The 24605-nt window shown below is 40.4% G+C and overlaps 1 protein-coding gene across 1 annotated transcript in view; it reads left to right on the top strand.

Moving 5' to 3' along the window:
* ACO1 (aconitase 1) overlaps nt 1-24562 on the top strand; it is a 39120-nt gene extending 14558 nt beyond the window's left edge. The window contains exons 4-21 of the mRNA XM_065046264.1: nt 2776-2913; nt 4937-5006; nt 5116-5299; nt 8073-8212; nt 9216-9387; nt 9850-9950; nt 11199-11315; nt 12394-12553; nt 14970-15105; nt 15619-15703; nt 15983-16139; nt 16680-16804; nt 17544-17648; nt 18284-18426; nt 19767-19914; nt 20318-20440; nt 21655-21840; nt 23860-24562. Of these exons, the coding sequence (XP_064902336.1) occupies nt 2776-2913; nt 4937-5006; nt 5116-5299; nt 8073-8212; nt 9216-9387; nt 9850-9950; nt 11199-11315; nt 12394-12553; nt 14970-15105; nt 15619-15703; nt 15983-16139; nt 16680-16804; nt 17544-17648; nt 18284-18426; nt 19767-19914; nt 20318-20440; nt 21655-21840; nt 23860-23973 (2404 nt within the window). The 3' untranslated portion in view covers nt 23974-24562. The remainder of the gene's footprint in view (nt 1-2775; nt 2914-4936; nt 5007-5115; nt 5300-8072; nt 8213-9215; nt 9388-9849; nt 9951-11198; nt 11316-12393; nt 12554-14969; nt 15106-15618; nt 15704-15982; nt 16140-16679; nt 16805-17543; nt 17649-18283; nt 18427-19766; nt 19915-20317; nt 20441-21654; nt 21841-23859) is intronic.
* Nucleotides 24563-24605: the final 43 nt, after the last annotated feature.

Here is a 24605-nt window from a genome sequence, read left to right as displayed (position 1 = left end):
ACCAGTCTGTAGTGACCTGGGTCCTCCTTCTTGCCCTTTTTGAAGACTGGGGTGACATTTGCTTTCATCCAGTCCTCAGCCACCTCTCCTGTTTACCACAACTTAGCAAGATGATGGAGAGTGGTCCAGCAATGACTTCAGCCAGCTTGTTGTTATTGGGGGCATTGGGTGGTGTTTTTTCCTCCCCTTCCCACCCTCCCCCTGGGGCTTTTGCTCTTACCGCTCCTTTCAAGTCTTATTTATAACTCACATCATTATTTTCTAATATTATTCCAAATACATTTTTAACGATTTCTCTGCTATATAAAAAGTGAATGTCCATATTTTCCCAGAAAGGTGAATTGAGACTTCTACCTAATGGGCTCTGGGACTTGTTATTGCAGTGCGTTTAGTTCCCATGTGTCAGCATGTGGTAATCCCTGGCAGATGTGGAAAGTCAGTTTTCAGGTGGAACAGTAGCTTCTAACTGTTTTTAATACAGCATTTGACTTGCAAGTCCACTGTCCTTTGTACCTTTGTCCTCTGCCCTTGTAAGAGAGCTTAGTTCATCCTGGTAAGCCTCATGCTGCTAACCTGTTTATTTTATTTCTCAGAACAGTGAAGTATCTTAGTTGTTGCACCTTCTGGTTTGCATTTTCCCAATGGTTGGCCAGGTGCTAGAGACCCAGTATGGCTCAACTCCTAAAGACATCAGGAAAAATAGGCAAAGCCTCAGTTGAAAAAAGTGCTCGTTTCCTAGCTATTTTTTACCCAGTGGCTGTTGTTTAAAAAACTGGAACAGAGAGGAAGCCAAACTCCCAAGCAAATGTTGTTCCCTTTGTTACTGCACTTCTGTCGTGCCCCTTACTCTCCTGCTGTGTTTTAAAAATTTGCCTGTAAGTCTGCAGAGCAGCTGCATTCATGAAAAACGAGCTCTTGAACAGGCTTCTGAGGGGGCTCTGGAAAAGGCAGCTTTGGCAACTTTCCAGAAGCCATACAACAATTACATTCATGTGTCCTGGATTAGAATTATCAAATTTCCTGTATCTGGTCATTCTGTAATTATCCTGAGTTCTAAAACTGTAGATGGATGTTGTGCCTGTTCCTTTTTGATTGTATAACATTTGTAAGCTGTCAGAGTAACTCTTCTGCTCCCTCTAACCCCTTCCCTCCCCAAATCTAAGTAGCATAACATAGCATTTCCTATTTTCCTTGGAATGTGCATATCCTAGGACAACAAACTGCTTCAAACTCCTCAGCAACATCAGTTAATTGTGTCAAGGTTAGACCATTTATTCAGTTTGTTTTTGTAACCACTCGGGATTTTCAAGGTAAAATTCTGTGGGAGTTACAAAGGCTTTTCCTTCTTCTGGTATTGTTTCCGATATATTTAAAAATTGTAATAGCTTCCTTGTAATCAGGGTTGAAAACATAAACCTTCACTGCTTTGGGCTGCTCTTGCAGGAGTGCAGTGTTCCCAGTGGGTTACTGAGTGATGACAGATCCTGACGAGCACATCACAGGCAGCACTTTTGGTTTCAGCAGCCAGCAAAGGCAGACAGGCTGGTTTTGCAAGCTGATTGAAAAATGTCATGCTTAGTACATATCTCTGTAGAAGCTGAGAATATATGTGCTGAGAAACACCAGAAGCTTTCTTAAAATAAATATGGAAATGTGTGTGATCTGTTAGGTAGGACAGGTGTTGAATTGCTTGAACTTATGGTTACTAGTCCTTGTTTACTTGTGACTAAACTGGGGTTGGAAGCAGAGGATGGACAAAAGACTCATGTGCATTACTTTGACCCACTGTATAGTTTACATCCCTCACTTAGAAAAGAAGGCTTGATTTAGGGATTTAAAAATAGTTTTGGATGAATGAGGCATACAGACATACAGAAAAAATCCTGTTAACTTTTTTTCTGAGTCACTTGAAGTTCAAGGGCTTGCAGGATTGTCACGAGATATGTGAGAAGGCAGAAATATGAATGTTGGCCCGTAGCCCGGAAACATGCTATTTGAATGCCATTTGTGATACAAGGTCTTTTGTCAGTGATACATACAAGAATTTGTCAGTAAAGACTAATGGTACACCTTTTTTCTGCCTTTTATGTTTGTCCGATGATCTGCAAGGAAGTTAAATCCACTTCTGAAAAAAAAGTTATTCTGCAAAGGTTTTTTGCAGTCATGTCTGTTGTAATGCAAGAAATCCGATGCCCTGCTCTGCCAGTTTCATTTTAAGTGTGGAAGATATTATACTAAACAACCCTGCTTGTGGAGGAGATCCTCCTGTGCTTTGCACATCTTGAAAGAAATGACCCTTGCCTTAAAATCAGGTAAATAAACATAGCAAAGAATCAAAGAAAGGACGTTGTTTCCCCCTCCCACCCCCACCACTTCTTTTTTAAACAAATGGGGGAAGAGAGAGAGGGACAGAGCAAAAGAAGATAAACCAGTTCAAGGTCCCAGCGGAATGCTGACTACGACTAAGTTTCCAGATCCCCAGCCAAGCAAGTTAAACTGCTTCTGTTACTTGATGGATTTTTCTTTTTAGCTTTTAGCTTTTCATTCTTAAAGTGCTCAGGATATAGATACAGTTCTCTCCCTTCCGTTTTTCTGACTTTAAGTTCCCAAGGGTACTGTCTGAGTGATGATACCAAGTCTCAGGGTGAGGTTGTGGTTTGCTTTGTATGGGATAATAGGTGTCTGTCCTGCATCTCAGGATCTCAGTTGTGTTTGCTTTGTTGTTGTTTTTCTTTACCAAATTGTTTCACCGTGCCTGTTTGTCTTCTGTTTTAGGGGGGTGCCTGCTGTGGTTGACTTTGCTGCGATGCGTGATGCTGTGAAGAGACTTGGTGGGGACCCTGAAAAAATCAATCCTATCTGTCCTGCTGATCTAGTGATAGATCACTCTATCCAGGTTGATTTTAACAGGCGGTAAGCATAAAAAATAACTCTTACTTCTTATTGGTAGTAAGCTGGATCCAGTTACTGATAACAAAGGTTCTTCCACAGGTGATATTCTTGGTGTTTGAACTGTAACATCCAAAACTCTAACAAGTGTTTAAATTAGACTGGTGTATCAGTTGCTGTGAGTTAGATGGGGAATTTTGTTTTTCCTGTGGTACATCTTGCAGCAGCACAAGCTTGAGCTAGGTGTTAATAGAAACAGACTCAGTCCAGGCCTATGGGGATCATAATTTTCCATAATAATACTGCATTATTATTAGTTGCTCAGAAGTAGCTTTTTTCCACGTGCACTTTTTTGACCCTGTAGGGCTTTTTGGAAAGAATAAGCACAGTGTCTTCTTTCTTCCTTATTTATATGAGAAGAGACCTGACCGGCCCTAGCCCAGCTCTGAGGAACTGTTTGCTGGTTCAGTGCCTCCATGCAGAAGAGCACAAGACACCGATTATATATGGCCCCTATAAGTACAGGAAAGAAACATGATGCTGTTCAGTCCTCAGCCTGCTAAAAGGAGATGAGCACTCACTAGACCCAAAATGAAGTACAAGACCTCTGCACAGGGGTCTTTCTACACTCCGTGGTATCTAAACGTGGGCCTACGGAACTATTCTTCCAAACAGATCCTGCAGCTACATGTAAGGAAATCAGCAAGAAACATCTTCCAAACTCCTGAAGGTTTTTGGTCTGCAGTTACCTTGCCTACATATTCTATGTATTTATTGTTCTCTGTAGGAGGCAGTTTTGAAGCAGGCTGCTTAAGTTATAGCATTGCAAAGAACAAAATTCGAAGAAGGTGGAAATTAAAGAGCATAACGAGCACTTTCTCAATGCCAGTATTGAGAAGCTTCTTTAGAATAAAAATACTAAACTGAGCAGAAATGTATTACAAAGCTTGCTTCATAGAAGAATGTTGCCAGACAGTTTTCAAATATAACCTTTTTCTTACTTTTTTTTCTTTTTTTTAACTATAGACTAGTAAGGATACAAATCCTCACTGATGGCATTTCTGAGTTGGGAGGGAAGAAAAAGGGCCAAAAGATGTGGACTTACATAACTGTTGAAAATCAGCTCCCTTTAACTTTTTTTTTTTTCCTAGACATGCTGTATCGTAACATAGCATGAGTTTAGAAACAGATGCAAAATTAGAAATAATAATCTAAAGATTGTTCTCTGGGGTAATGAGTGTTCTAGCACTGATCTGTTGAACTAGAAACCTAACCTTTTTTCTTTTTAATTTGCATCACAGCATTTTTAAGGTGTTTGAGAAACAGTGTATTTCTTTCTGAAAAATATATGATTCCATCTTTACCACAGGACAAAATCAACTATTATGATTCTTTTTCTGCATTATCCATTCATTAACATCCATTTTATGTTATCAGTTGTATCCAGGACTTCATTAAGATAATTTTTGGTAACAATGACTTTATTGTCTCAGCCTTATTTTATTTCTATTAGGCTCATATATATATGAAGAGAACATTGCCCAGCTCTATGCTTCAGTTCTTTCAAACTCATCAGGCCTAAGTTAGGCAGCAGATTCAAGTCAAAAGTTTGTTAGCCCTGTCTGCTTTGAAACACAGGGGCCTCAGGCAGTGCTCTGTCATCAGTGATAACCTCTTTTTAGCTGAAGTTGCAGGGCGGTTGTGTTCCAGTTCCCTTTAGTGCTGTGCTGAGCGCTTCTGATTTAGGTGTTGGAAACTTCACATTGCTCCAACTTTTCCCAAGCTACAAGTTTTAGGGCCGCCACGTATATAATAAGCAGATTAGCACTCACAATTGAACCAGACTTCAGGTATTATCTCTTAAGATTACTGAAATCCTTTTTATTGGTTGCCAGCAGTTCACAGCTGCAGTGATTATTAAAAAGATGAGGTTCATCAGCACTAACATTAGCTAATAACTCTTCTTTTAAACTTTGTGCATATCTGACCAGACATAAATTTCAGGCAAGTCCTTATGGTTCTGACATCTGATCATTTTCACTTGCAGATCAGACAGCTTGCAAAAAAATCAGGACCTGGAATTTGAAAGGAACAAAGAAAGGTTTGAATTCTTAAAGGTACCGAAAGAATTAATCCTATTTGCATGGAGAAAAGTGCAATGAACAAAAGTTCTTTCAGTGCTCCTGTGCATTGACTTTTTTTTTACTCCAATTCCTTCTTTTTCAGTGGGGCTCTCAGGCTTTTAAAAACATGAGGATTATTCCGCCAGGCTCTGGGATCATTCACCAAGTGAACTTGGAGTACTTGGCAAGAGTGGTGATGGATCAGGACGGCTACTACTATCCAGACAGTGTGGTGGGCACTGACTCACACACTACCATGATAGATGGCTTGGGAGTGCTTGGCTGGGGTATGTGCTTGACCGGAGTGTTCGTGTATTGTGAATAGTCTGTTGGCTGACTAAGCTGTGTTTCAGACTCTGGTGAGCTGACCCTGGCTGGCAGGTTAGCCCCCTCCCAGTTGCTCATTCAATCCTCCTGTCAGCAGGATGGAGGAAGAGAATCAGAAGGGAAATGCAAGAAAAAACTCATGGGTCAAGACGAAGACAGTTTAATAAGTGAAGGGGATGGGGTGAGTGGAAAGGAAAGTAAGAGATGCAAAGGCAGTCAGTCACCATGTCCCACCAGCACACCAAAGCCCAGCCAGTCCCTGGGCAGCAGCTACTTTAGAAAAATTCCACCGGCTCCCCATGTCACAGTTCTAATGATGACCGTGATGTTTTGTGGCGTGGTATATCTATTTGTTCTGTTCTGGTCATCTGTCCTGCCTGTGTTCCCTCCCACTGTCTTGCCCACCCCAGCTTAATTGCTGAGGAGCAGAGTGAGAAACAGAAGAGACATTGACACTGTAAGCACTGCTCAGTAATAACTAAAATGTTGTGTTATCCACACTGGTTTGGTCACAGATCTAAAACGTGGCACTATATGGGCTGCTGTAAAGAAAAGTTATCTCCATGCCAGCCAGACACAGCATACAGACTAACCCCAAATTCAAGGAACCTGACAACTCTAAGAGACTTTATTTAAAGACTTTGTAACTGAGCTCCCTGTTCTGATAACAACCTCAGATGATTTCTGGTGCATGTGGTGGTGTGGGTTATTTTTGTTTGGTTGATGGGGGCTTTTTGTGTGTATGTGTTTTTAATTTATTTTATATATTTTCTATTCTGCATTTAAATCACAAGGAGGCAGGCAAGGAAAATATCAAATAAGACTTCTGGCAGCATCTTAGTCATTTGGGAAGGCAAGGGAGTTGAAGCATCACTGAACATCCATTTGTCCCCTAGTCACTTAGGTGCTTTTGAAGTGTTGCCTTATAAAAAAGCACTGTAAATGCCCCCTTAGATTGAAGATGCTGGGAGTTGAATCTGAGTGAGTTAAATATAGCCAGAGAGGCCATTGTGAAAAACAGCACTATGAAGTAAGTTCTAATACCAGTAGTCCGCAGAGTACTTGTTACAGAAATAAATACAAATAATTCATTTTTTTTTGCTTGTAGTGGCGAACCACAGTATTTGAATTATTGACTAAGTAAGTAGGTATGAAATGAAAGTATTTGCAATCATCCCACATATGGTAGCAAGAATTTCAGTTGCACTTTCTGTCTTCCTGTGACAGGACCCCTATTGAAATAGGTATCGTACAAATACAGAAGACATTGTGGTTTTTAAACAGCAGTTGCTAGTTTTTCACGAAGATGCTCATGAAGTTCTGAGTACCACATGTGATAGAAGTAGCACATTGTGTTTTTTCTACCCTACCTATACTAGTGTAGCAATATTGGTCGACCAAGACTTTCTATCAAGGGTGGAAGAATTCCTCCTGGCTTGAAATACAAATGTAAACAAGTTCACTTTATTTAGGACTATGACATCTTTGGGATAAGAGATGTCTCTTTTATTTTGTATTTGGTTGCTCCTGACACATGGAGCTGTCATTTAGGTATGATGCAACACCAATAGCTGCTTGGAGGAGTGTTTTAGTAAACGTAGCCTCATTTTTCTCCAGAATTTGAAAAGTATGGCTGGACGTAGTCCATACCATACATGCTCAAAGTGTGCACTCTTGGCTTCAGCATTTCTTGCTAGTGGCTGTTAATGCTGAGCTTGCTTCATGCCTGTCTGTGGTAACCCATCAGTCATGTCAACTAACTGGACTGTTTGAAAATGATTCAACACCTAGTGAAAGGAGTCACATGATTGGATCTCTAACAGAATTACCTCTTTAATTAACATAGGTATATCATTTTGCATAAAATAAATCGGAAATTATTTTTCAGAGCCATTATTAGGTTAAACAGAAAAAAAGGAGTAGTGGTTTGGCATACATAAACAACTATTGCACACAATTTGTTCTAGCTGAGTATTAATTAAGCTAAACAGAAGGTAGAAGAAGGTTTGAAAGTGGAAGATAAACACGAGAGGGACTTCCTACAGGCAAAAAGTTAAAAAACTGCTGCCTGATGCCAAATTGCATCATGGTGGTTTAGATTGCATGTGACTCTACCATCTTGATACTCTACCTAATTAAATGAGCAAAATGAAGTAGTCACTTGAATTACATTCCTCTAATACTGAAGGTGTGTTTACACAAAGATTCCCAGCTATACATGCCCAATCCCTGTTGCAACTTAATAGACATAAGGAAGATATTTCTGTCTTAACATGTAGCTTTTCTGTTAGTATTTTTAGAGAGTCTATACTCTTGACTCTAATAACCTTTCCTTCAAAATAACTTTTAAATTTTTGCTAAGAGTCAGTCTGCATACATTCACTCACAGCATGCCACATTCAGTGCTTTATCAGTCATTCTTTGTTTATGCTTGCATGTTTAAGTCATTAAATAAAACTTTCGCATCTGTTATTGTAAAAGCCAAGCATCCTCAGAGTTAAGTTACTTGTTACGTAATATCCTATCTAATGGCTGAGCAATAAGGAACAAAGTATGGAACAGAAAGAAATTTAAAAGCCCCACCTTGCAGAAACTGAAGCAAGTGCCTCTTTGCAGAAGGTTAGCCCTCGGGCTGTCTGCCTTCTCTCCCCTTTTGTAACTTAAATAGAGTAATCATCTGTCAGTTATACTTTGGGGGTTTATCTTTGGATTTTATACTCCTGTTGCATGCAGGTGTCGGTGGCATTGAGGCAGAAGCAGTGATGTTGGGCCAGCCGATCAGCATGGTGCTTCCTGAGGTGGTTGGGTATAAACTGCTAGGAAACCCTCAGCCGCTGGTGACGTCCACTGACATTGTGCTCACCATTACCAAGGTAAGGAACATGTCTACTGTTTTGCCATTATTGCTAGAAGCTATGCATGTTCTATAGGACAGAGCTACTGTACTGCATGCTTAGGAGCCTTGTTTGTGCCTCCATGTAGTCTTTTTGGACTTCTTTTAAGCTCGATTGCTCTTTGTGGGTTGGAATTAGTTTCACAGAAGCCATACAGACTAGAACAGAGGGCTGATACCTCGTGTCCTGTTCAAATCTTCATGTGCAGACTAGTTTTGGAACAACAGTGCTTGTAAAAGGATCTTGTTTCTCTACCACCTCAAAAGAAACATGATGACTTTCTTTTTGAAGTCCCCACTTAAAGTAAGAAAATACAGCACTGTAGAACCTGATCACAAACATAAAGTGCTGCAGTCTGGCTTCTGTGGTCTGCAGGTGATTGGCTCACATGTCATATGTTTATAATATATTTATTCTCTGTGGATTGTGACTGAATTAAGAGTATTGTATGGTTAACATTGATGTTGTTGGAGCTTAAAAATCTAGTATGCATGTTCACTGTGGAATGCTGTCTTTAGAGAGAACTTTCAGTTGGGAAAAGTCATTGTTGTTTCTTTTTTTTTTTCCTGAGTTTACCCAGATGTGTGTGTTCAGTCATTTACAGTTTGATTCATGTACTTGTGTAGCTGGTTCTCCTTGCTTCCCCATCTTTCTGGGTTTGCTGGCTAAAGGCTGCACACTGTTCTCCTCTCCTTAGAATGTCATATTGAGGAAAATACAGTTGTTCTAAGATAGACTCTAGTGTAAATGAGAGAAAGACCAAGTTTAGAAGGACTGCACCCCTGGGTTGTATCTTGTTATTGAAACTGTACATCTTTGTGTCCTCATCTTTGAGATTTAGTTTTCCAAAACTTCATCATTTCAAATGGCTTTAGAAACCTTTGATAAAGCTTTCTCTGAAGTTGAAAGCTGGATTTCGTAACATACATACTCAGGTCATTTGGTATGTAGCAGTGACACAGGTACTGTATTTTTATAACAGCACCTTCGCCAAGTTGGAGTCGTGGGTAAATTCGTGGAGTTTTTTGGTCCTGGTGTAGCCCAGCTGTCAATTGCTGACCGAGCCACCATTGCCAATATGTGTCCGGAGTACGGAGCAACAGCTGCCTATTTCCCAGTGGATGATATTAGCATTGGGTACCTGATACAAACTGGTGAGTGTGAGAAAAGACCATGAGATAAATGTGTACTTGAAGGAAAGATTCTGGATATATATGGTGTAGTCAGCAATGGGCTTGAATCAGGTGGAGCCGTCTGAGCTTGAGAGCTTTTTTTTTCCATACTTGCTTATTCAGGCTGTTTCTTGCTCTTATGGTCTATGTTTAGGAGGTTTTAGACTGTTTTGCAGCTAACTGCGTGCTTAGCCCTCCCGGAACCTAGCTTGTTCAGATGACAGAAGCAGGAACCTAAGTTTCTGTTCTGCAAAAGCCACTAAGTCTGCTCAATCGCATTGTTTCTAGTGAGTCTCTAATACTGTTGCTGAATGGCTCTTGTAGTGCAATGTACAGTGTGAACAGTGAAATAACCTGTTATGCATTTTTTCTATTTTTCTGTTACGTAGTAATTCCTTAGTTTCATGTGCATTTTGTTTTTGCTGTATCTGACTTTCACCTTAGGCCGTGATAAAGAGAAAGTTATGTGGACAAAAAAGTATCTTGAGGCTGTGGGAATGCTAAGAGATTTCAAGAACTCTTCTCAGGATCCTGACTTCACACAGGTTAGAAACTACACTGTTTTCTAGCTCCTTGCTTTATGCCCTGCTGTATTTTAATGTGACAATTACCTGTTTTTCACAAAAACTAAGCAGCAGTCAGAGGACTCCTTATCCTTTGGCTCAGTCCACACAGCTGTCTTAAGTTAGGGTGTAGTTGAATGAGTCAGCTGTCTCTTCAGGTGTGAAAACTTGGGCATTGTTACAGATTGTCTCTCAATTGAGCTCTAGCTGGTGCAGATTCTGCAATTCGATTCGTGTATTAATAGTTTTGAGAAGTCCAGTCCAGACTCAAACCACAGCTATGAAGATAGTGTGGGTGCTCAGTTAGTGTCTGTGTAAGCGTTGTCCCACTTTTACCCAGCAGCTTACTTTACTGTGTGAGTCAGGGCACGTAGAAGCTCTGTGTGGGAACCACAGACCACATAAGGTTAGGCATGAGGATGAAATTTTTTACAATGCGGGTGGTAAAACACTGGCCCAGGTTTCCCAGAGATGCCCCATCCCTGGAGACATTCCAGGCCAGGCTGGACAGGGCTCTGAGCGACCTGATCTGGTTGAAGATGTCCCTGCTCACTGCAGGGGGGTTGGACTAGATGGCCTTTGAAGGTCCCTTCTCCCTTCGAACTCGAACTATTCTGGGATTTGCAGTTTTCTGTGCAAGAAAATCAAGATCTTATTCTGTGTCCTGGAAACTCAAGAATATTCTGGGTTTTCTCTACAGTAAGAATTTGTCTTGCAACTTATGTTCAGGTTTGCATGACTATTCAAAAACCTTAGTAAGTAACGAAAGATGCAGCACACTATAAAACCAAAGTTGAAACGTGGATGAGGAATAGAAAAATATGATAATCTCTGTTTCATGATAGATTGAATGTTTTTGCTAAGGCCAAGATGAATAGTCTGCTTTTGTTTATAGCAGTACCAGGATTTCTTTGCATCATTGCTTTCTGAAGAGTACCCTGCTGCTAGCATGTAAAAGGACATAGTTCTCAAAATAATCTTTATTGTTTAGATGCTTTAGTCACACATTTGGTTTTTAGTAACTGGAGTACTTTTGAGAGCCATACCTGGGAGTTGGCAGTGTCTGAAAATAGAACTGTTCCTTTTGTTTTGATCTTTCCCTTCTGCAAACAAACATAAAGATGTGCAGACAGCCTTGGTTCATCAGCAGAAGTAAGCATAACCTGTGGCTTAACTGGCTTCAGCTTGTCATGAAGTGCTGAACCACTCTCTGTGCCTCTTGCTGAATAGGTTGTTGAGTTGGATCTCCATACTGTCGTGCCTTGCTGCAGTGGACCAAAAAGACCTCAGGACAAAGTCGCTGTGTCAGATATGAAGGAGGACTTTGAGACTTGTCTGGGGGCCAAGGTACGGAATAGAAGCTTTTGGGCATACAAAATAATGCATGCTTCTAAAAGTTGTGTAGTGTTCAGGAGCTATATTCTGTGTTGTTTGTTTGCCCATTGAAAAGTAAATGAAGATGTAAATGAGGATGCTTGAATGCAGTTTAAAAGATAACATCAGCAATGGGTAATTTAAAATTGGGGTGATGCTTCTTTTACATGAAGGTGTTCATGTTGTATTGAAGTAGTAGCTTTTCTGATTTTAGATCAGTCTTAGGCCTAACGTGGTTTTGACATACACTACTGCATGTCTCTGACTCTTCAGTGTTGGTGGTAGAGGCGGGAAAAAAAGACTTGTCTCTACATCATCCAGTCAGAAATGGTCATTGAAAGAAGAGCAAGATGTTAATTTGAATTAATATGCCCAGACACTTAAGTTTCCAAAATCAGTTTGAATCCTTACCTGATATGGTAACTGTCTGTGTTAAAGGCATTACAGAACCCTGGTATGTAAATCAAGAAACTTAAACTACAGCAATACCCAATATTTCTTGTTTTGTTATGTGTTCCAAATTCCAGTAAATGATCTTATGCTTTCAGAATTCCAAGCATAATTTTTCATGGTGTGAACAGTACCTTCTTGCTCTTTGGTTTTGCTTATCTTTTTTTCTCGTACTGTCAGGCTTTTTCTCTTGTCAGCTCTTAGTATAAGTTTGAGCTGTTTGATTTTCACAGCTTAAAAATCCTGTGTGTTACAGCTAAAATCTCAGGACTAAATCGTGTAACAAGACTATATATGGTTAAGAATCTGGAGTACATGGGAGCAAGAAGCATCTAAGCAATCTGAAAGATATATTCATGCAGGAAAAATAATAAAATATGTTTGGCTGCAAAGTCTGCCTCTTTTACCAGTAAACAGAGAATAGGATAGACCCCAGAAAATTAATTTTGTGTGCCACTTTGCCTGGCCAGAGATGCAAGCCTGCAAGCATAAACGTGACTGACAGATGCTCTCACTTGGGAAATTCCCAGCCTGTACTAATTTCCAGTAAAAATATTTACATTAATCACATACTTTCAATTCTTACTTTGTCCTCTTACAGCAAGGATTCAAGGGATTCCAAATTGCCCCAGACCGACACAACAGCGTAGTCAAATTTAATTTTGAGGGCAGTGACTTTGAGCTTGCTCATGGTTCAGTAGTGATTGCTGCCATTACAAGCTGCACGAACACCAGCAACCCCTCGGTTATGTTGGGAGCAGGTAAGTTTGCTTAGTGTGCAGTAGTTTCTCTATGGCTCTGGCTGTATGAACTAAAGACACATACAACACTGGTGTAATTCTACATGCACAGTACTGTGTTGTCATTTGAAGTGCTAAAACTGAGCTTAGTTCCTAAGGGTAGCAGAAGGAATTGTGGAAATTATAGCTAGAAATGTGGGTTGAAGAAAATGTATTTTTCCTGCACTGGCTCACCTACAGGGCAAGCTGGAGTTAAGCAGCTCCTCTGACACTTGTTCAAATGCATGGAAGCTCTTAGATAGAGCTGAGAAGAGGCTATTGAAAGTCAGAGCCACAAGAAGAGGAACAGTGAAGAATAGTGGGTTTAAGTCTGAAGGTGCTCTGATCTGGCAGCAGAGTACAAAACACCGACCCAGCTAGAGGTGTATGGAGTTGTAACAGCAAGAGTCTGAGGGCATATAAAGGGTGAGTAGAGGAGGAAAACTTTGTTCTCCGGGATTGCCATCTTTCAGAGCCTTGCTCAGGTCCATCCTGATGATGATTACAGAAATAGAGCTGTATTTCTTTCTTCTAAGGATCAAAAAGTAGGTTTCCTCCAGGCAGACTGTCTTTGTTCTGATCTATTACCTTAGTTCTAGGTGGGTGTATCTCTCAGTTGTGCCACCCACCTCCTTAGGATATAGTTTCATCAAGTGTTTGGCTCCCAAGCCAATGGCATGCATTTCTGTCTCTCTGTGTGGCAGCGGGGATGCTGATGTTTCAGCCCGTTTGACTTAATAGCTTTGTGGGTTTAAAGTGTAGAATGCTCTGCAGATACGAGTAAAATTGGTATATTGGATGCGTTCACCTCTACTTAATACACAGTAGCCCGAAGCACATAGTCCTAAGGATCTCAGATTTAGTGGGTACTCTTACCTTTGCTGCCTGTCCTTACAGTGGTGCCTACGCTTTGACTTTGACAAGGAAAGAAAAAGTAATTTTGTCAGTCTCCAGTAACTGTATGCTACAGTGTTGAGAATCTCTGAGATACCTACAAGAAAAGTGATAATTTGGCTTTCAGAATAAGGTTTAAATGGAAGTAAATGGGACATACAGTGCTTCCACACTAAGTAACCAAGCTAAAAGAAATCTAAAATATGAATAGTTTTTTCAAGCTACCACTGTATATCCGGTGCACCAAATGATGTGCAGGGACTGTGTGTCTGTGGGGATAGTGAGTGCATGCTGTCCTAACCTTGACAGCCTAACCTGACTTTACAAAGGTGTTGGATTAAGATTGCACAAAGCAATTTAAGTTCGCACATTTCATTGCCACATTTTAGAGTTTGACTTTGCATTCTTTCCAGAACTGGTGTTAGCAGGAAAACAGAAGTCAGCACTTTCAAACAAGCTGTCAGGCTCTCAGGTAGTAGGATGATAATTGTTCATGGTCACCTTTTCAAAAGTAGCCAAGAGCTCCCATTTCCACAGCTTGCTCTGGCAGCTAAGGAGCCTCAGCAATTTCAGAAATAGGACTGCTTTTTAAAATTCACGTATCTACCTTTAGACCTCTAAATCTATCAGTGTAGGCCTTCTCACACAACACTTAAAGGTAGAGGTCCTGTCTAGCAGAGCTGTCAAACAGCTGGCGAAACCAAACCCATTTGATGATGTTTTCCTTTTGGAGATCATGTTGCATCGAAGCAGAGCTGGTGTGTATTTTCTTATGTAAGTGGATTTGTGAGAGGGAGAATGAAGCGTGGGAACATGAAGTTTTGCGTAGTTTGCATAGCTGCTGCTGCTTTTATGACCAACCTGGGAAAGGGCTGGAGGGGGCTTGTTTTCTGAACGTTCATCTATGTACGGACAATTCATTTAAAAGGAAGAAATTCAAGATAAATATGGTTCTGGTAACGTACGCTCCACTAAAACATCTTTATGTTTTTTACAAAACCAGGAGTGGTACAGCAGCACTCCTGCAACAAGCTGTAGATTGTGAGACAACTTGTTTGTGACAAGGGCCAGAGTGGTGCTCTCGTAGCCGTCTGCTTCTGAGGGCAACAGGTCATACGTTGTCAGTTGTTTCAGCACTGTGTCACTAGGCCATCGTAAGTGAGAAGTTAACTGTTCTTCATTGCACTTTTTCGTGAGACACTTGTCTTAAGAGAAGTGTTCGTTTAACTGTCTGAGTTTTGAAGGCTACATGTTGCCCCAGTGTGACTGCATCTTGTTGAATGCAACTTTCCACTGGAGCAGAAATTGCAGACTGGATCTACAGTTCAACAGAGCACCTGAGCTCCAGCTGGTTTTTCTGGGATTAGTGCTGTACCATTTCATTGCTGGAAATGGAGCCGTTTCTGATTTTCAATTATTTGATGATACTTCTCTTAACCTGTTGATCCACCAAACTGTCCTGCTTCCAGGAAGAAAAACTGTGACCATCCTTTGCATTTTTCAGGATTGCTTGCTAAGAAAGCTGTTGAAGCTGGTTTGGCTGTGAAGCCATACATTAAAACTAGCCTGTCCCCAGGAAGCGGTGTTGTCACTTACTATCTGAGGGAGAGTGGAGTTATGAGTTACCTTTCCCAACTAGGGTAAGAGTACTTTTCTTACTGTTTTCCTATGGCTGCATAACTAAAAGCATTGACAACAAGCTAAGCAGTGGAATAACTATTTCTCTGTACAGCTCAAAAGATACGACAGGTACCCTATGACATGATCTTGTATGGGTTAAAGCACTGCTGTTGTGCTGGCTGGCTTTGTGCCAGTGAGGGAGAAGTCCTGTTGCCTGACGTAGCTTCTTGAAGACTCATGTTCTTAAGCAGGAAAATGAGTTGTTTTTCAAGAGTAATGGTTTTAAAATAGCATATAAGATGCTATGTTGTTGTTCATCTGGCTGGATAACACATTTCCCAGATCTTCATTCTGTGTTTGCAGATAGTTGCTGCAGTGATACACATTGAACTTCTCAAAAATGATGGTTTCAGTAGCAGTGAATTTCTTAAAACAATACATCTTCTGAAAGTAACCCTAGTCAACCGCTAAGGCTTAAATGTTTTGCTCCAAAGTAGCTTTTTCTTCACTGTTGATTTTTGTGCTCTGTCTAGGTTTGATGTGGTGGGTTATGGCTGTATGACATGTATTGGCAACAGTGGACCCCTTCCAGAGTCTGTTGTTGAGGCCATCACACAGGTATGCAGCTTTTCCTGTGCAGCTTCTTTAGGTAAGCTGTTCTCTGTTGTGTGCTGGTCTCAGCTGTGTTACACTGTGCACTGGCTTTTCTCAGCTGTGTGCCATGTAAATTCAGTCTGTATTCTCTTTTCTGTGGGAAGTGCTTTGGGATTGTTTGGAAGGAGCCAGTTCTGTGACTGTCCAGCCATTGATATTACAGCACAGTGTAGTTCTGCAGACCTGCTGGGTATGTGAGGTTTGCAAGCATCTCAGCTACCTTTGTCTCTAACTGTCTTGCAGGGAGACCTCGTAGCGGTGGGTGTGTTGTCTGGCAATAGAAATTTTGAAGGACGTGTCCATCCCAACACCCGTGCTAACTACCTAGCCTCCCCGCCACTGGTAATAGCCTATGCAATTGCAGGGACTGTCCGGATCAACTTTGAGAAAGAGCCTTTGGGTAAGACAGTGTCAGGATGCTTCTTTTCACAGCTTATAAACTAAACTGGGAGCAAGCCCTTCAGAAGCATTTGTCCTAGGGAGATGCTTCAAATGACTGAGTACCTCTGGCATACAAAGCATGCAGTTGTTAAGAAACAGCAGCAAGGAGTCTGTATGATGGAGACAGGAAAGCCAAGCCTCACCAGTATTCTGATTCCACAGGGGCATCTCTTTGGTTGTATCTGGGTAGCACTTATGAACAACCTGGTCTGGCAGACTTTCTTGGAGCAGGTGGTTCAGACAGACTACTCTCAAAGATCCTTTCCAACCTAAATTATTCTGGAAGGCCATTGGAAATCACAGAGGAAGGCATATGTACAGACAGCATCAAGTGTATGAGACCCTCTTCTGTCAGACCCTTATGGGCAAAATAAAGTGTGTTTCGTGAATGTTGACAAAGATCAAAGGAACATATAGCTCAAGAACACTGTGATAAACCTTTTTGTTCTTTCTCAGTGGAAAATTTATGCAACAAACATAACAATAACATTTTCTACAGGAGTAAATGCTTCAGGGAAGAAGATTTTCCTGAAAGATATCTGGCCAACGAGAAATGAGATTCAGGCTGTTGAGCGTCAGTTTGTTATTCCTGGGATGTTCAAGGAGGTCTACCAAAAAATAGAGGTGAATTAATCCCCTGGACAGTAGTTGGATTGATGTACTGTGCTATTTTTAAGATGTTAAATAAGCTGGTCTTGATGAGGAAACGAACCTTTTGTTTCTATTGCTGTTGCTTCTATTCTGACAAGTATTCAAATAAGATTTTGTGTGTGTGTGGCTTTTGGTTAATTAATTAGTTCTTACAGTCATGTCTTAAAAATTGCTCCATGATGATATTTTCATGTAGTAGATAGATTATGTGTTTTAAACAGTCATCTCAGGCGGATATTAGAAAGTGAGATATTCCAGCTTCACGTATGTTTTTCTTTAGCTGACGTAATAATCTTCATTTGCATTACTTAATAGCATTTACATCAGAAAAGAATTTGTACTTAGTAGTGTCTACCTTCAAGCCTTTCTCAGGTATTGAAACAAAATATTCTTAAGGTTTACATGCTAGGAAAGTTTAAGATTACTGAATTAAGAATTATGAAGTGTTATCTGTGTACATAATACAGATTGTTGTCAGAAAACTGGATGAGCAGCTCTTCTTTTGTAATGAAGTGAGGCTTTTCCTAACACTCTTGATAGATAGAATCATTAAAAACCCCGCCAAACATAATGTGTATTGTTGTAAGTATTGACCAAACTGCTTTAAGATAGACGCAAGGCTTTTGCTGAAGTTAAATTTGCAATTTTACACAGATTCTGAAGTAATTCCATTGCTTCTGAAAATGAATGAGAGGTTTTTTGTGTTTTTCAGACAGTAAACGAATCTTGGAATGCCTTAGATGCTCCTTCAGATAAACTATATAGTTGGAATCCCAAGTCAACTTACATCAAGTCTCCGCCTTTCTTTGATGGTCTGGTACGTGTATGTTTTCCTTTTGAATCAAACCAAATCAACCTTGACAAATGTTAGAGGTGAAGCAAAGCCCCTTCAAGGGGCATGGGAGCATCCATCATAGCCTATTGAGGCCTTGGTTCTCAAATGCTAGAATTACACTATTCTGTTCATTTTAATACAAAGGCATGAGTCAATCTGAAAATTTTAAGGGTTGCCTGGTACTTCAGGGCTTTTGGAAAGTCTACGTTTCCTTTTAAGCTGGAGTATTTTTAAATAGTCACAAAGCAAGTGAGGGAAAAGGCCAGGAGATGAAACCCACAATTCTGCACCAAATAGTTCAGTGTTCAAATTGCTGTTACAGCACCATTTAAAAGAAAATGCAGATGTTTAGGAATCCTGTATTTTCGTCTGTGTTCTTGCATGTATCACAGGAAGCCTCAGCTAATTTTTTTGCCTCATCTGTATTTTTCATGTATGAACTTCCTGACAGCCGGCCAGGTTGTCGTATTTTGTTCAAGAATATGATTTTAATAGTTTTTTTTTTTTTCTTCCTTGTATAAAAAAGGAGGCTTTATTTTGCAATTGGCACTTTTGAGAAAGTTAAAGGAATTCTGTGTCATATTATAATGATTTTGTTTGTATTTATGACGGTTTAGACTCTGGCTCTTCAGACCCCAAAAACAATAGAAGATGCTTATGTCCTGTTGAATTTTGGGGATTCTGTGACAACCGATCACATATCTCCAGCTGGGAATATAGCAAGAAATAGTCCAGCAGCCCGTTACTTGACCAGCAGAGGGTAAGCACTAGTTCTTGTTATAAATTTGGAAGCAGAGACAACCACAAGTTACCATGTTACAGGCACATGTATTTGCTCTCTGTTCACTTATACTTCTGTATCTTGATGGTTATCTGGAGAATATATAAAAGAAGAAAGGAAAGTATTTATTTCTCTGCTATTTCACCAACTTTCATCAAGTGTAAGAACTTGCACAGAGTGTGCATGTCTATTACACTGGAGAGCTGAAGACCTCTGTATGGGGAGAGGGAAATAAGGCAACTTTCAGGCTAGTTTTTGTAGTAAGTCTGTTCATAAATAAGGGAACCAGGATTTGTCTCTCTGTCGAAGCAAAATGACTATGGTCCTTAGTGCCAAAAACTGATTTTTTTACTCAGTCTAGCTTGTGCAACTGTTTCACAGATCTAGGCTATCAGGAGCTACAGAATATCCAGAATTTTAGATTTCAGCACACCTGCAAAAACTGGCAAAGCTATTGTGGTTGGAGTACAGACTGCTGTAGAATGTTCCTCTTTTTCTATGGTCAGCATGTCAATTTAGTACTCTGGTTTCAACTTAAGGCAAGACTAGGACTTTACAGATGATAGAATACTTTTATTCTCTGGTTTAGCTTTTCTTACAACTTCAGAGGTGTTTTGAGGAACAGCAGTGACATTACAAAAGATTTTCACTAGCCACAACAATTCTGGAGAGGAAATTGATTAAAACAGTGTGATCTATGGAGAACTAACTGCTCTGGACTCTTTGGCTCTCTGCTGTAATAGCTGCGGTTTGGATGTAGCCCAGTGCAGACAATCCAGTTTTCTGTCACATTGCAGCACATTTTCTGTTTACTGGTGTCTTGTCATTCCCGTACCTCTGTTTGCAAATGAACATTTTCTTCAGTAGTTCTAACTTACAGCAGGGTCTCTCACTGCCTTGCAGATGCTTAGCACAGTGGTGTCTCTACCTTTGTTCTAGATGCTATGGTAATATAAATAATGAGGATTTTCCGTAGCCAGCTATTAAGAAAAGAATTCTATTGCATCTTCTGACCTAGCATGAACTATGTCCTTGCGTCACTATCAGATACTGTTTTCTGGGGCAAGGGATGAGAATACTATGGAAGCTGCGTTCTGTGACCAAGCTGTAGGCACACTTCTATTTTTTAAAATTATTTTTTTCCCTTCAAAAAATCCTAAAAGTAGAAATATCAGCTAACTGAATGCTACTGCCATGATGGGAACGGTGTGCATACCTGCCTCAGAAATACTTGTTCATTACTTTATTTTTTTAAAGCATTGAGTGCTTCAGTTTAAAAATAACACAATTTGCTGTATTTCGTTGTTTTCCCTTAATAGCTTGACTCCTCGAGAGTTCAATTCTTACGGCTCCCGCAGAGGTAACGATGCTGTCATGGCCAGAGGAACATTTGCAAATATTCGCTTGGTGAACAAATTTATTGATAAACAAGGACCTCAGACTGTCCATTTCCCTTCTGGGGAAACTGTAAGTACCCTAAATTGAGGCTCACTGACAGTAGATTAGTACTGGCTTTTGTTCTTACAGCTTAGTTAATTTACTTAAATGCCTCTTAAGTAAAACTAATGAGGGGACAGGAGCTGTATTGCCCTAGGGAAGCAGGTCACACATCCCTACTGAACAGTGGTGCTCTCAGTCATATCAGTGGGGAGTATAACCACTGCGGAATGGTAGTGGAGGGTGCGTGTTTGTGTTAGGAGTGAGATCAGGCTAGAAGCCACAAAGCACTGTATGGTTAATAACCTTGAAGTGCTGCTTGGTGGAGGGTGTGGGCATCAGCTGTTTGTGTGGGGATGCTTTTTTCCTCTTTCTGTGGAATTGTGCTTCCACCCTCAAAAAGTGTATCAAGTGTTTGGCATTTTTATTCCAGCTGGATGTGTTTGATGCTGCAGAAAGATACAAGCAAGCTGGCCATCCTCTGATTGTGCTAGCTGGGAAGGAATATGGTGCAGGAAGTTCCAGAGACTGGGCAGCTAAAGGACCATTCCTCTTGGTGAGTGACTGCAGTAAACTAAAAGGAGAACAGTACTTAAAAGTTGTAGAATGTCCTGAGTTCGAAGGGACACACAAGGTTCATCGAGTCCAGCTTCTGTCCCTGCATGTGACAACCCCAAAATTGCATTCATTTGTCAGGAAGACTAGCTCATCCTGGGTAGCTCATTCTCACTTCTGGTAGCAAGAGCTATTTTGAAATCTCAGCTGCCTCCAAGAGCCACAGTAGAGTTGCAAAAGCCGAATATTAATAGCTTCTGTTCAGACCAGAAGCCTTGACTGATCTTCAGCTAGAAACCCACAAGGCAACACCAGAAGGGCTGGTTTCTTTACTTCTGCTTCCCATAACGCAGTAAACTTTGGATCTCCTTCCAGCTGCCTCCTTCAGCTCACTCATCAGGGAAGACAGAAAGTGTAAGAGAACAGTAGTATCAGTGAAAATGAAATTTAGCATTGCTTCACTGTGCAAATCACAGTGATGCTTGGCTGTATTGTTATAGGGGCCTAACAGAAATCCATGCACAGTGAAATATTTGTTTAATTTTTTGTCTGTCCTCTCCTACACTATTTACTAGCCTGAACTCTGATTGAACTTTCTTGGTGTGGAATTTGTGAATGCAATACTGTGTATTATTAAACAAAGTTTTAGGAAAGTTGGTGTTTAAGATTAGATTTGTCTTATGTTGTTGATGTGGTGGGTTTTTTGTGTGGCTTTTTGTGTGGTGTTGTTTTGAGTGGTTTTGTGTTTGTTCTTTTTGTTGGTGATGTTTTGTGTTCTGGTTGTTGTTGTTGTGTTTTTGTAGGTTTTGTTTGTTTGTTTGTTTTTCCAGTGGTGATTTTTTTTATCTTAACTGTATTAACATGTAAAAATGTAGAAATTAATTAAGCTGCATCCTGGAGCTTGTAGTGTAGGAATGCAACACTGAATTAGCAAGAGTTACAGAAATGACTAGTGGTGCTCTAGGTAAGACACATTAAAGTATACAGGATTCCTGAGAAAGCATATGCAATTTTTTTACAATCAGATTTACTATAAAATGTTTGGAAGTTAACATATAATCAAGTTATCCCAGGCAGTCTGCTGTCAGACAGTCCCACTGACTCTACCAATAACTGGTGGATGGAGGGGACCACAAATGTACCAGTTTCTTTCCTATAAGCACATAAATGCTACCCTGACCATAAATATAACTATACCCATTGTGTATTTTCCAGGGTGTCAAGGCTGTGCTTGCTGAAAGCTATGAGAGAATTCATCGAAGCAACCTCGTAGGGATGGGAGTGATTCCTCTGCAGTATTTACCTGGGCAGGATGCAGGGACTTTAGGACTCACTGGACGGGAACGTTACACGATTGTCATTCCTGAAAAACTAAAACCGCAGATGAACGTCCAGATCAAGGTATGAGGCACTTAAAGGCTGAATTTTCTGAATCACTGTAATTTAACTCAAAATTAACTGTCTCTTCAAACAGTGTCCTTTCATATGGAGTAAGCCTTTGTCACTTGAAAAAGGGAGAGTTGAGTGAGTGAAGGGGATGAAAACAGTCATTGTAATAAGGATTTGCTATGATGGGATATAGAAAAAGCATGCCCAAACTGTTTCATTTTGCACAAAGCAGTTCTGTATTTTGGACCAGTCTTTCAAAGTCCACTATAATTTTTTCTATCTCAGTTAAATGTTTGAAGCACAACAGAAAGTGAACTGTAAGTATTAAATAAATAAAACTAATTTATTTAAATAAATTTTTATAAAATTCATTGGCAGTTTAACAGACAGAATGTTGTACACTGCACCATTCAAAGTGAAGTCTAAACATACCTAACATAGAATCTAGTTAAACTTCAGGCCCTGTATTTGAAAGAGTGCTTTCTGTCTAGCTTTGCCTCCAAACCTATGTCTATTTTTGAAAAATACTAGCATCTACTATAAAAATTTGGTTTATTTTTGATTGGAACATCTACAAAACTGACTTAATCTAATAGCATCAAAGTCTGCTTTTTTCCTGTGGTTAGCAAAACAGTCTGCTTATTGCATGTTCATTTAATGCAAGTGATCTCCTTGGATTAGTTGCTAACAATAGTTTTTTTCTGTGTGCCTCATTAACTACCCTGAAATGGAGAAAATATAGATCACAAGGAGCTGGTCAGCTTATCAGTCACAGGTGAACATTCATCTGGAAGTACCTGACTAGAGTCCTGCATCTGGGCAGGAACAACCCCAGGTTCCAGTATAGGTTGGGAAATTACATATTAGAGAGCAGTGTAGAGGAAAGGGACCTGGGGGTCCTGGTGGACAACAGGATGACCATGAGCCAGCACTGTGCCCTTGTGGCCAGGAAGGCCAATGGCATCCTGGGGTGTATTAGAAGGGGGGTGGTTAGTAGATCGAGAGAGGTCCTCCTTCCCCTCTACTCTGCCCTGGTGAGACCCCATCTAGAATATTGTGTCCAGTTCTGGGCCCCTCAGTTCAGGAAGGACAGGGAACTGCTGGAGAGGGTCCAGCGTAGGGCAACAAAGATGATTAAGGGAGTGGAGCATCTCCCTTATGAAGAAAGGCTAAGGGAGCTGGGTCTCTTTAGTTTGGAGAGGAGGAGACTGAGGGGGGACCTCATTAATGTTTATAAATATATAAAGGGTGGGTGCCATGAGGATGGAGCCAGGCTCTTCTCAGTGGCAAACAATGATAGGATAAGGGGTAATGGGATCAAGCTGGAACACAAGAGGTTCCACTTAAATTTGAGAAGAAACTTCTTCTCAGTGAGGGTGACAGACACTGGAACAGGCTGCCCAGGGGGGTTGTGGAGTCTCCTTCTCTGGAGACATTCAAAACCCGCCTGGACATGTTCCTGTGCCACCTCACCTAGGCGTTCCTGCTCCAGCAGGGGGATTGGACTAGACGATCTTTTGAGGTCCCTTCCAATCCCAAACATACTGTGATAGAGGAGTCTTCAGTGAAACAGTGGTTTTATTCACTTCATACACTTGTCTTTGTGCTTTTCTGATTCCGAAATACTAGGCCTCAAGGAAAGCTAATGAAATTAGAGTTGCTGTTGTACCTCAGCCAGAAGAATGACTACAGAGAGTGACTACATCAAGGATTAGTATAACCACTTGCAAGGATGGTCAGCTTTCATGCCTTTAGGCTTATATCCACCATAAATATAAATGAGGAAGCAAATGCAATGCAAGTAGACTCCACACTGTGTTTATTATGGTTTGTTTTAAACCACTTTCCCCCTAAGCAGCTGGCTGTAGTCTACTATAGAAAGAAGTGCTGATGTCCAGTGCTTGTTCAATTTAGCCTTCTGTCAGAGTTTCTTCACGTGGCAAAACCATCATAATAATATTTATTTTGCTATGATGTCATGTAACATGTCAATGGTTCTGCTGTTTGAATGATCTTCTTTGACCCCAACAGCTGGATACTGGGAAAACCTTCCAGGCCCTTATGAGATTTGACACTGACGTGGAGCTCACTTACTTCCACAATGGTGGCATTCTGAACTACATGATCCGTAAAATGGCATCCTAATCAAAAACATTAAGTGAACCGTCCAGGTACAAGCCTGCTTCTGGTGAGCGCAATAAAACCATGGTAATCATAAATGTGAAAGCGTGAACATAAAGAGAACAGGTTTTTTGTGGATTATATTAGAAGGCTTGTTTACAATGCTGAATTATTCTGTGTATCAAGAAACTGGACATGCTTGCCCAGTTAAAGAGCATTTATTATTTGTTTTGTATGCTGGTTGGCTTGACTTATCTTAGAATGCAGTGCAAAAGTCATTAAAATACTACTGGAATCTGTGGAACTGTTGAAGATCATGTGCTGATTTCATCTATTTCGTCCATTTAGTTTGAAGTTAAATGCTGTGCTTATATCAGTGGTCCAAAAATTAACTGACAGTATAAAAATGTTTATTCCTTCCTGATTACCTGATATTGACTTGCTTTCCTATTCAGTTGACCAGAATTTGCATCTAACATTGAAATTAATTATTTAGCTGTTTATTAATTTTTAAAAATGTGAACTTTGTTGTTTAAAATCTAAGCCTTTGTGAAAAGGTGGACCTATTGGGGATACTATTTCTAATGGATAAAATTAAATTTATTTTTAAGAAGTTTGGTGTTTTTTGTCATGTTATCCTCACTACCGAGATGCAG

This window comes from Columba livia, chromosome Z (assembly GCF_036013475.1).
Source record: "Columba livia isolate bColLiv1 breed racing homer chromosome Z, bColLiv1.pat.W.v2, whole genome shotgun sequence".
Classification (NCBI taxonomy): Eukaryota; Metazoa; Chordata; class Aves; order Columbiformes; family Columbidae; genus Columba; species Columba livia.
The sequence above is the reverse complement of the archived record's forward strand: the minus strand, read 5'-3'. Positions and strand labels throughout refer to the sequence as shown.